Source organism: Ochlerotatus camptorhynchus, unplaced genomic scaffold (assembly GCF_037179485.1).
Source record: "Ochlerotatus camptorhynchus isolate MF236.1 unplaced genomic scaffold, CSIRO-AGI_Acam_v1.1 ptg000291l, whole genome shotgun sequence".
NCBI classification, from domain to species: domain Eukaryota; kingdom Metazoa; phylum Arthropoda; class Insecta; order Diptera; family Culicidae; genus Ochlerotatus; species Ochlerotatus camptorhynchus.
The window spans coordinates 2,756,595-2,768,848 of NW_027040780.1; the positions used below are offsets into that span (position 1 = coordinate 2,756,595).

Here is a 12,254-nt window from a genome sequence, read left to right on the forward strand (position 1 = left end):
CTTAACGTACCACGAAAAGGTGATCTACACACGCTACGGGGGTTAATAGTGTTTCTTGTGTGTTTTAGGGTGCCGGAAGGTGTTTATGGGTGTTTCTGCATGTCGACCTAGCTGTCAAAACGTTTATTGAAAATTAATGCTTACTGGCTAGCATTACATCTACTTTTGTTTATAATCAGAATTCTTTTTATTTTTTCTCTCCAAAAATTTACCAATTTAATCATGCACAGTGAAAGCACGGAATTCCAGAAATAATGCACACGTCTATGTAAACAACTTACAGGAATTCAAATTCGCATCCCTGATCGTCATCCGCAACACCTATCTAAATGAATGTGCTGTGTATGTATGTCTGGAGTTCCACTCCGATCTCAAAAAGTACTCCCTCAGCCGTCGCATTCTCATGTCATGATGTTTAAAAACCTGGCTCAAACCAGTAAAGTCCTCTCGAGTCCATCCCAACCGAATTCCAGTCCCAATCAAGCCCAGATAACCAAACCGAGCACACCCCTTTCTAAGCAATCTCTGGATCTAAATTTCGAACCTAGTAGTAAGTGGCAGCTAGTAGGATGGATCTCTCTGATTTGGTATTGTGTGTATGAAATCCACGACGAAAGGGCATTAAACACATTAGAAAGAAATATCTGTCTTCAGCTATCGATCAATAATTGATTTGATAATTATTATCCGCTTCATTCATATACAGTTACAGATATTCTAAGTTGTTAGAGGTTGAAATTGTCTGTTTTTTCAATGTTGAGCTTGATGTTGAATCTTCTTTCCTTATTGTGGGGGTGAGGGCTACTTCGGTGTCCCGATCAGTTTTTTGTGGAATCCTACCGATTTTTGGAAGTCCCTCCTTCAGAAAAAAAAATCAACAAAAACAAAAAAGGGCATCAAATGAATGGCAGTGCTGCCAGAAAAAATTGAAAAATTGGTTCTCATGGCGCTTGAAGGGTGTTTGAGTGTGTCGAAGAATGTTTTTGATGTGTTTAACACAAGGTGGCAAAGTGGCTTACCCCATGAATAGAACACACCATTTTCCACTCGGTATCTGCAAACTTCTAATGAACTAGACAGATGCGCCAGAGATGCTTAAAACATAGACGCCTAATACATAAAAAAAATCAAAAATGTCATATTTTATACGTTAATAGATGACATCTTCAAAGACATCTATTTGATCTCGAAATTCTGGATCGTATGCAAAACATGAGCAAATTACAGTTTAGTCCTATATTTCGCAATTTTGTCTAGTTATTTTGGCGATCTTGTACCAAAAAATATAGATATAGGTCCGTTGTGCACTTACCTTCTGAAAACTTTTAAAATAATAGGTTTGGATATTAATTCCATTGCTTTAGAAAATGCATCAGAAAAATAAAAAAAAACACTTTTCTTTAATTTGTTTTCTCAAAATGTTACATTGCGTTGAACTTTAGATAGTCTATCTTATGTAAAAATGCTGTTGGACACGATGGTGCAATCAAACCAAATATTTAGATGCATCAACTTAAAAAAAATCACGTTCAAAGTTTTTAGTCGCTAAATAATATTTAAATTTGGCAACACTGTTCTTGGTAATGTAATCGATTTTTTTAAATATTATTTCACACAATAAGTCATGAGAATTAAGCCTCTTATTAAGAGGACATGGAAAAAAAATTAAAAAAAAGTTTTACCCTCATAATTTATGACTTTCGTTCGTTCAAAATGCAATATCTCAGAAACTACGCAAATTACTTTTTGTCGTTAAATGTTTCTTATGTAAAAAGGATGAAGAACACGATGGTTTCCTTAAAATGAAAATTAAACGACATGTATTATGAGAAAACTGCATATAAAGTTTTCAAACAAAAATAAAAAAATATTTGGCAACACTGTACAGAAACAAAAGTTACAGATTAAGATTTCTTGTCTAATTTCCTAATTAAAACAAAACCTAATGCAATTCGTAGCTTTATTTGTTCCGGAGATATGAACAAAAGAAGGCAGTGCTTTCCAAAGAATTGTGTTGAACCACTTCAGAAAAGGTTTGACTTCATTTGGAAAAAATTAAGCTCAAAAAACTGTAGGTTCACTTCGAACAACTTTCTACACTTTAAGAAAGACTAGACTAGTTTAGGTCACAGAGCTGCAGATTTTTCCGTCTAGCATAGAACACACCATGACATGGTGAATTTTCACTCCAAGCACATCAGTAGGCAGCAAACTTTGAATTTGCTTATCAAAATACTCCTTTTCTTTCAATGATAGTGCTGCAGTCTCCTTGACAAACTGGATGCGGATTGGTCGACATAACCTTGTTGGCCTCTCATTCATCCCTAGAATTTAGCTAGGATTACTTTGAACTCGTAATTGTAGTGGAACCATGAACGTTATGAAAACAGAGCTGTCGTCGAAATCTTCACATGAAAATGTTTGCTTATAATTCGAATGATCCATCGAATACCAATTTAGAAAGTAGTTCCAGGTCTTCACTGATCTCCGGTAAATCGAGCGATAAAGTTCGTTTGGTAGTGTGGTCCATTAACGACTTAAGTTGAGTTTCAGCTCAGGCTCCATTATATTGTCTGGGAGACATCTTTAGCGAGCTTTGATCACAAGCATTTCCTTTAAAATCATTTCCCTTCACCGAGTGTAGCTCAGAATCCTTCTAACAAAAGTTTGATATTCTCTTTGGGAGTTATTGATTTTTTTTATAACAGTCCAGATATAATCTACACAATTGGAAATTTTTACAGAAATCTATAAAATTTTACCGAAATCTCAACAGCTGAACGTTCGGTAAACAGTTTCGCAGATTTTCAGTAATTTTTCACAAATATCTGTGAATTTTTCACTGACATCTGTAAATAATTACAGGAAAACTGTAAAATTGTTGAGATTTCGGTAAAATTTTCAGAAATCTGTAAAATAATCTTAGTGTGTACAGATCAATAAGCAGTTTTTTTTATATAAATTCAGGGAAGCTTCCTTCCATAACATTATTGAAACTTCGTTGAATTCTTTTTGAAATTCCCAAGCAATCCAGCTCAGAATTGTCTTGAAATTTAGTTCAAGAATATATTGGGGTTCCTCTCTAAATTCTTCTGAAATTTTGCTTGGAAATTTCCTTAATACTCACCAGAAATTCGTTTCGTAAAGCCCATCGTCATAATTCTCTAAAAAAATCTCAGAATTCCTTTGCAATGGCAATGAAGTCTTCTTATGAACAGGAGCAGTTCCGTTTTTTTTTTGTTTTTTTTTTTTTTTTATAGTCATTTTAACACTCAAGTTGTACTGATCTCAGAAATTTTTATATAATCAATATTTTTAATTTATAGGAATACTTCCTTCTTTTAAACATGAGCAGTTCTTTCGAAGTGCTTTACATGGGAATATCTATTATTTAAATGCGTTCCAAATTAATTTTAATTGTATGTTGATTCATGAAAAAAAAATCAATGAAATGACCCATTCGGCGAAATGTTCTTCGGCGAAACGTCCTTCGGTGAAATGTCCTTTGGCAAAATGATACAGCCCCATCTCAGCTACCGTATTGCAGCTGGTAATGTCATCCGCTGTTGGTTGTTTGTTGATTTTTGATAACGATAATCAAATGAGATGAATGCTCATTGGTGAGATTTGATCTTTTGACATCTTCCCAACACTGCTCTTCGCAATCGTTACGGAATTTTTTACATAGCTTCTTAAAACTTAAGCACACAATTGGGTTGTTTAGGCGTATTGAGGTAAATGCATATTCGTAACCTGCATTAAAAAATTGAATTTTGATTGAAAATTTCATATGGTTCGGTACACTGGAATTAATTTAAATAAGTGTGATTACAGTAGCTAAATTCACCATATTAGCACACCTCAGTGGGACTTTGTATGACACTGAGCTGTCAACTAATAAATTTAATGTCAATATATGCTGCTTTGAGTTTTGAGTTTGAATTAAAATCGAGATAGAAGTCTATGGGATCGAAAAAAAAAATACTGATGTGTTCAGAAAACGAAGCTCTTTAAGATGTTGACTTAAACTCCAAGTCAATTGCGATGTTTCATTAGGAAAATATATCGGTTTTTAAAACCGGTATATTTTTTGAGATTAAACAACCCAATTTACTTGGAGTTAAAGTTTAAACACTAGTATGGTAAGTTCAGACCGGTATTACCCTCGGAATAAATCCAGATTAAGATTGTCCGGCTGCTTTGATGTCGACAGGACCCTACGCAAACATTTAGCAGATCATCCAAACAGGGTCGGTATCGAAAGTTAATCCTAGCTAGAGCTAACCGCCCTTTTCAAAACTCCCTTCAATTTTATCAGACATACCTTGATGTTATTTCTGAAATTCAATAAAAAATCTTCTAAAAATTCAATTGACAAGAGTGAATTTTCAAATAGCCATATCCATTTTGTAAACACAAAGATTCAAACATCAATATGTCGAAACTTTGTCTCGCCTACGCAAACTTGTACCACCATGTTAGGGCAGCTTTACCCTACCTGATGGGGGTGTTTGTTTGCATTGACTGGCAAAGAGTTTCAATAAATTGGCGTATGATTTTTTTTTACAAAAGCAGACACTTCTTCTTCCTTTCAACATTTCATGCTTTTTGCTTATCGCACGTGCTCACAACTTAGTGTTATAGATGAAATTCCAAATTGAGAACTTTCGATGCCTGTACCATTTTTGCATAAGGGTAAACGCTCCTATAGTTGCGGTAAGTTAGAAGCGTGTGGTTCCTATACATAGTAGTGTATTGAGTCTCCATGCACAACTGTAGTAGAATTGTGTGGCAAGTACATTCATATTCTATCCCATATTCTATCTATGCCTATATCTTCAAACCCGAAAAATTCCTAGACCGGACCGGAAATCGATCCCAGCCACCTCTAGCATGGTATTTCTTTGTAGCTGCGCCTTTACCGACTGAGCTAAGGGAGGCCCCACACACACAAAGAAGACAGGGCTATTTGAAAATTCACTCTTGAATAGTTCGCCAAAGTGTTTGTATGTGTAAACCCAGTCCTAATTCTAGTCCAGTCCAAGAATATTGATTTTTTTTAATGGTATTATTTAGAGTTGGTTGGAAATGCTAATATGAAGCTTTAGTGTGATGATTTATTAGCTAGAGAATGATCTTTAGAAGAGGGTTAGAGTTCCGTTAGAGTACGGCAGTATGAAAATTGAATAGAAGTTGAAAATGAGCGAAGGGCCATTAATACGACAGTTTTTAAAGATAGACGCACATTTTTGCCTAACCCGTACGATGTACGTGGAGACTTGAAGTATGTCTCCAAGTCTACAGGCAAAAATGTGCGTCCCTTTTTTTGCTCATAAACTGACTGTGGCTGTAGAAATAGTTCTAGCGACGTTTTCATCACTACCTAAAGCCCCACGTTGCGAGAGCATTTCCAGTCGATGGTGTGTTATAAAGGGCGGACACGAAATTATTGCGACACCGAAAATGTCATGCCAATTTTCTTATAATGTTTAGAATCAAACCAAAATTTTAGGGTAGTTTTATACATATATTTACTTCAAAAATCAAAAGAAAAGTTAATCAATGAAGCCTTGAGTGTAAAATTGAACGCATTTTCGCTTGATGCCCTCCATCAAAGTCTTTACAGTGTCATCCGGTACCAGTTTCTCAGTTTTTTTTTTTCATTTTCTTAACATGTCCTTCTCGTCTTTGACTGTCTTCTTGCTCTTCCGAAGTTCCCGCTTCATTATTGCCCAGTATTGCTCCACCGGGCGCAGCTCCGGACAGTTTGGCGGATTCATGTCCTTTGGAACAAAATGGACAGAATTGGCCTCATACCACTCCAGGACACTTTTAGAATAGTGGCATGATGCCAAATCTGGCCAAAATAGCGGAGCTTCGTCGTGCTGCTGCAAGAACGGCAAAAGGTGCTTCTCGAGGCACTCAGATTTGTAGATCTCGCCATTTACTGTGCCCTTTGTCACGAAAGGCTCACTCCTCAGTCCGCAAGAGCAGATGGCCTGCCAAATGAGATATTTGGAGGTGAACTTCGACATTTTCTTCTTCTTAAATTTTTTGTCCACATCGAACTTGCTCTTGCCGGTGAAAAACTCCAACCCCGGAATTCGCTTAAAATCGGCTTTTATATACGTTTCGTCGTCCATCACACAGCAGCCATATTTTGTCAGCATCTTCTCGTAGAGCTTCCGTGGCCGAGTTTTAGCCGTCGATTGTTGCCGCTCATCGCAGTTTGGGAAGTTCTGTACCTTGTATGTATGTAGTCCAGCTCTCTTCTGTGCATTCTGGACGTAGCTCTGCGACATGCCGATCTTTTTAGCCAAACCACGGCTTGAGACGTTGGGATTTGCTTTAATCATCCGCTTCACCTTTCCCTCCGTCTTTTTGTTCTCCGGTCCCGGTTTTCTTTCAGCTCCTTTGCCGTGGTCCAACGTCAACCGCTCCTGGAACCGCTTCAACACTCTGGAGACGGTTGAATGGTGAATGTTCAACATTTTTCTGCCGGTGCGACAGGTCAGGAAATTCCAGGTGTTTGGAAAGAATTTGTTCTCTCAACTCACATTGGTTCACCTCCATTTTCGTTGAATCGAAAAACACGACTTCGAGTTTGACAGCATATACACAATACACATCAATGAGAAAGTGTGCAAAATTTGGTTGATTTTACCCAATGGTATAAAATTTATGCCCTGTTGAATATGTCGCAATAATTTCGTGTTCGCCCTTTAATGCGACTATCCACCTACCCACTTCTAAAAATCATTCTCTAGCTAATAAATCATCACACTAAAGCTTCATGTTAGCATTTCCAACCAACTCTGAAAATCGTTAACTTCGCGTATGAAGTAACATAAAAACACTTTGAAGGTATTATTTAATTTTTTTTTTAACATATGAAGTATTTTTATCCAGATTTGTCATCTAAATTTGCGCTTTTTACCCGGTCACTTAGAATTCGGCTTATTTCCGGTTTTCCCGGTTTCTCCGTTCACTGGTCACCTTTATCTGTGGGATAGATGTCTGATTAATTTTCTTCAGAAAATCCCCGTGCTTGGAATAGGGTCTCGGGGGGCTGAAGCCGTTCTGTGCCGTTCAAATTTAAAGAATATATTTGTTTATAAAAATAAAATCATGCAGAAAATGACAACCATCCTTGTCATCAAGAAATAAGAAGACCGCTTTCTCATCTGAGTAAAACTAATAAATCAACGATTTTCAAATTTGAGAGGAAAATTAGCATTTTATTCATTTTCCATGGCAGCAATGGACTAACTGGAACGCTTCACGGATTTTGACGGTCTTAATAATGCTGATCGATGTTGGCGTAGCTCTCTCCATGTGGGTGGTGGGCATGTCCAACGCGCTGCACATGTGGCTGGAATCCTCCCTTGTGGTCCGAGCTGTAGTCAACGACGCGGTGGGTGCCATCGGCTTCATCCAGAGTGTACTGTCCCTTCACGTGGTCTCCATCGCGGTGTTCCCAAGCGCTCTTGTGATCGTGGGTGTGTCCATCCTTAACACCATATTCGAACTTGTACTTGGGGTGGGAATGATGTTGATCCTCATGATGACCGTGATCTCCTCCGTAATACTGGGCGGAGGCAACAACGGCCAAACAGGCAACCAGAGCGATGATCTTGAACATCTTGGATCTCCTGTGGATAGTACTGACTTGTTCTATTGGAATGCTGTTAAAGAACTGCTGTGCATTCCGTTGGTTAGCCGATTTTTTATACCTCACGTTGATTTTCAATTTTCGTTTCTCAATACGCCCCACGGTTTCGTGTTCCGTACCATGCATAGGCATATGGAAGAACTCAAAACAGAAACCTTCAAGTATGTTCGCTACTATTGGTCATTTGGTGGTTTTGAAACGTTGTTATGTGACACACCACCGCATTGAGTGGGTTTTTGATTGCCTACCAATGTCAGTGAATGATTTCGAGCAACAATCACCCGATACTATTAACTATCGATTGCAATTGAAATCTCAACCGGTAACACGCAAAGACGATCGATAATTGGAAAGTGACAAATTTGATCAACTGAGAAATACAGATTGGTGTGCAGGTACATTATTGTAGCAGTTAGCTGTTTGATTTCACTAATATTTTTTAATTGGGTGATCAAAAGTTGCATTTTTAGAAATTGAAACATAACGAATCAGAACTCAAAAAAGAGAGCGCAGGAATAACACTGGTACCAAATACGGTCGAAATTGAACAATATAAAAACAGTTGGCATCATGAAAGACGGCATCATTAGAGCAACAGCCTTTCTTTAGAACACATCAGCAAAATAAAGGAAATCCAACATGTTCAAGGTACACACATGACAATTTAGAAAGATTGAAATAATTTTAATTAAATACTCCCATCAGCTTATTGCTCTGGTTGTCTGTTTGGCCGTCGCTGCTTCGGCGTACGAAGATTATCACAGCCATCCCAAGTACAAGTTCGAGTACGGAGTCAAGGATGGTCACACCCACGATCACAAGAGCGCTTGGGAGCACCGCGATGGAGATGTCGTGAAGGGACAGTACACTCTGGATGAGGCAGATGGCACCCACCGCGTCGTTGACTACAGCTCGGACCACAAGGGAGGATTCCAGCCACATGTGCAGCGTGTCGGACATGCCCACCACCCGCACGGAGAGAGCTATGCCAACATCGATCAGCACTATTGATGACTGAACATTTCAAATCTATTTGTCGATGGTTTTGATTATCGGTTGTTGTAAATAAATTGTTTACTTTAATCCGCTAAATTTATACAGAATAATTTTGCGCTTATTGCCACCAGCACTTCGAGGCAATGAACATTTGGTATATGGTCAGTTTAAAAAAAATATTTCTTTGGCGCCCTATGATGATCTTAAATAATTCACGTTAGCGCCAAAAGTCTGCTGGGTAGTTGGGAGTAATTATCACTTAAAAAAAGATTGAACGCTTACGTGCGTTTTTGATACGCTGCAACCTCTGTTTACGAAGTATTTTTTTTACGCAGTACTCAGTTTACGTTCCACTTTATACGAAGCAAATGTCAAATAACGAGGGTTTTTTTTCGAAGGTTGCAAAAAGTTAGATAAGTTTATTAACATGTTTAAACCGGTATTTAGAAACAAAAGGCAACATTTATTGCAGATTATATCTGAAACGTGCAAAAAGCGTGATAAAAGTGCATGTTCCGTCATATCTTTTTGGTGTATTCAGATCACTTATTGTTTGCATCATAAGTAATATCAGGAATGCACCGAAGACACTTTGGAGATTAGACGGAAACTCGCACTTTTATCACACTTTTTACTAAATGAAATCGTCCATATTTGTTCAGTTTGTTGTGATAAGCACAATACCATTGTGCCTTTGCCTCCAAAGCATACATAGAGTAACCATAAGTTTGTCGAAATCGAGGCCATTCTAATAGCGCAGTCACCACCCGTTTAGGAGTATTATGTTTGCCTTGGAGCGAGGGTTCAATTCCCACCTAAGTCTTCTGATCTTTTTGTCAAAGACAATTTCTCTACTGGCAGACTGGAATTGCTAGTGGTTGATATATGTATTGTATTGTATATTGTATGTTGATATAGTGTTAAGGTGAAAGTGACCTAGTGAGGTGGGGGAAATCCAAAGTCTATAACCAGATCACGATTTACATGCACGTTAAGGATCCACATATTCGTCGCTATCAGATCTTAATCATGAAGTGGACATTTTTGTGGATGTTCCGGGTCTTCCACCAGCTCATGACCATCTATGGCATGGATCCACAGCATAATCCTAAATGATCACATTTATCTCGAGTCCTATTGTTTTAGGACAAATCGAAACATTTAAAGTTCTACTTCTTGAAGTGGTAACTTCTTGAAGTAACCATTCATCAATTCCCACAGGCATCTGAAACCGTTTTGATAACATAAATAGGCATCTATGTTTTGCTTCATGAAGTGGTCACTTCTACGGATTTTCCGGATCATACGAAAGATCAGGTTGCAATCATCCAAGGTCTAGATACACTAAACATTTCTTATTTCATACTTGCACACTTAAAAATAACTACTTTTACACGAGACGTAATGTATATTGGACGTAAATCATAGAACGTAAACAAACATTTCATGTAAAATTAAGTGTTCTCAAACCGAAACATCAGCTAGTCGACGAAGAGAACGTTTGATTGAATTGATTTTCACGTTTCTTTTAACTGATTCTTATGTCAAAAGGCCCGCTTACATGTGTCGGTCTCAGAGAACCGAAATTTACATGACTTTTTAGTAGTGTGTGTGTCTTATTATTAAAATTGTTTAAAGCAAATCCCAGCGATTATAGTTCTGCGTTTTGATGTGACCTCGTTAGAAGATTCAAGCAAATTTTTAAAGTTCAATTTAACAATGTGCCTATTTTTACGGAAGTTCCAAAAATTTAGGAAACCCACATAATGGTCGTCCTGGGTCCAGATGTTGTATATAATTCGATTTTACGCACATTTCAGAATCGCGTGTAATCGAAGTGTGCTGTGCTCGTGAACGGACGTGATTTTTTTCTCACGTCAATTTTTCATATTTTTTAAATTTCTTTTCCAAAAAGCGTGATGAGAATTTGTCGTTTTTGTTGATGATTCTGGAGTGGACTAGTCATAGTGTGATTTATTGAGATTTCGCAAAAATAGACAATAGGACTCGCGCAGCTGGCCGGGTGGCGGAGCGCTACTAATTGAATGGTGGAAGGTTGGGGTAGACAAAGAGGAAAAATAAAAACATGTCTTTGGTGTGAGGATTTCGTAGAAACAAGTGGGGATAGGGAGAAAGTGGTGAAAACATAAGTATTAGATTTATTAGAAGAACAGTGGATGAAGAGGATAATGGAAATAATACGCTATCGATATTGTTTTGAAGAAGAAGAATGATTCAGCGAAAAATTAACAGTGAATCTTCCGGATATTAGTGCATGGTGGCCGGAAAAAAAATGTTTAAGATAGCTGTGTAGATCACCGCGAGCACTTTGTGGTATTACGGAGGCAGAGTTTGGTGAGATCAATCTGATTATAAATCAATTATAGGGTATACGTCCCTAACCTCGGTCTAATATGCAGCCATAGATTACGTTTTTAATCATAACTCATCAATTAATTTACCTGCAAACGATATTCTACTGCTAAATGGTATGCTTAGATATGCTTATCATGTCGTTTGCTATCAGGAACCGCAAAAAGTTGAAAAACTTACTTTTTTTAAGACAAAAACTCACCAGGGAAATGTATGTAATATCGGTCTATTGTCCCCAAATTGGGTCTATTTATGGATGCAACTTCGTCCTATCCTGTTTGATTCTCAAAAAAAACGCTCTTGGTAACGTTTTCTTATGTATTTTTTTTTATCACTATCACTGTTAACTTAATACTCTTCATTCCTCAAAACATTTCTTAGAGAAAATTTTACGAAAACTACATTAAATCACTCAAGTTAAAAATTAAAAATTAAAAATTTCGCTTATCGTCTTTCGACCGCAGAATATCTAAATCAAAACATTGTGATGTTCATTATACAGATTTGGCAGAAAAAATCTCCCTTCCTGTTCGTTCCTTATCATCCAAATGCAAACCACATTGTTGACGTTACTCTTATTGCTATATGCTGTCAAATGAATTTCATGGGCCAAAGTTAGGAACATAGAAAAGAAATGTGTCCCTAAAGTTGGGTCCATGATTTACTTGTGAAAACGTTGTTAAACAATTAAAATAAACATAAAATATTCAAACAGTAACTGTGAGTTTTACGTCTAGTGTGTATTATCAGGTAATTCCATTCAATAAATGCCATAATCAGGCCATTTGATGATCGTCAGTGCAACCTTCCCATCTTAACCTTAGAAGTCATGGCGGCTAAAAACTCCGAACAGAGTGATATTCTCAACCAGTTTTATTACTTACGAGAGCTGAAAATGTATTGAAATGTTGTGATATAAATTGATTTGTGTGTGGTACACATTTATCAATCATCAGTGATCAATATTTTCCTTATTTTTTGTGTAATATTCCTTAATTAATTATTTATTTGCGTGATAGGCCGAATGAAAGGACTAGACCCACATTACATACCGTAACCCTAAATCCTTTTTCCATATACTACTAAATACATGTCAGATATTTGGAAACTTCACGTTTCAAAATCTGAAATTGTGTTTGCAGTACCATTATCCATATGATAACGGTAGTGTTTACATGCGGGGCTTATTGTAAGTGAAAGTAACCTCGGAATG

At 37.3% G+C, this 12,254-nt stretch overlaps 4 protein-coding genes across 4 annotated transcripts in view; 3 read left to right on the forward strand and 1 right to left on the reverse strand.

The window, feature by feature from the left end:
* Positions 1 to 12,254, forward strand: part of GV1 — a 184,118-nt gene that overhangs the window by 135,816 nt on the left and 36,048 nt on the right. The gene's annotated exons all lie outside the window — the stretch shown is intronic.
* Positions 1 to 12,254, forward strand: part of LOC135706805 (cuticle protein 19-like) — a 42,713-nt gene that overhangs the window by 5,542 nt on the left and 24,917 nt on the right. The window lies entirely within an intron of this gene.
* LOC135706806 (cuticle protein 19-like) lies at positions 7,298 to 7,669 on the reverse strand. The gene has a single exon (XM_065228474.1). It carries the CDS (start codon positions 7,640 to 7,642, stop codon positions 7,298 to 7,300), a length of 345 nt encoding a protein of 114 aa, XP_065084546.1. The 5' UTR covers positions 7,643 to 7,669.
* Positions 8,312 to 8,683, forward strand: LOC135706811 (cuticle protein 19-like). The gene is made up of 2 exons (XM_065228480.1): positions 8,312 to 8,320; positions 8,378 to 8,683. The coding sequence occupies exons 1-2, from the start codon at positions 8,312 to 8,314 to the stop codon at positions 8,681 to 8,683; spliced, it is 315 nt and encodes a 104-aa protein (XP_065084552.1).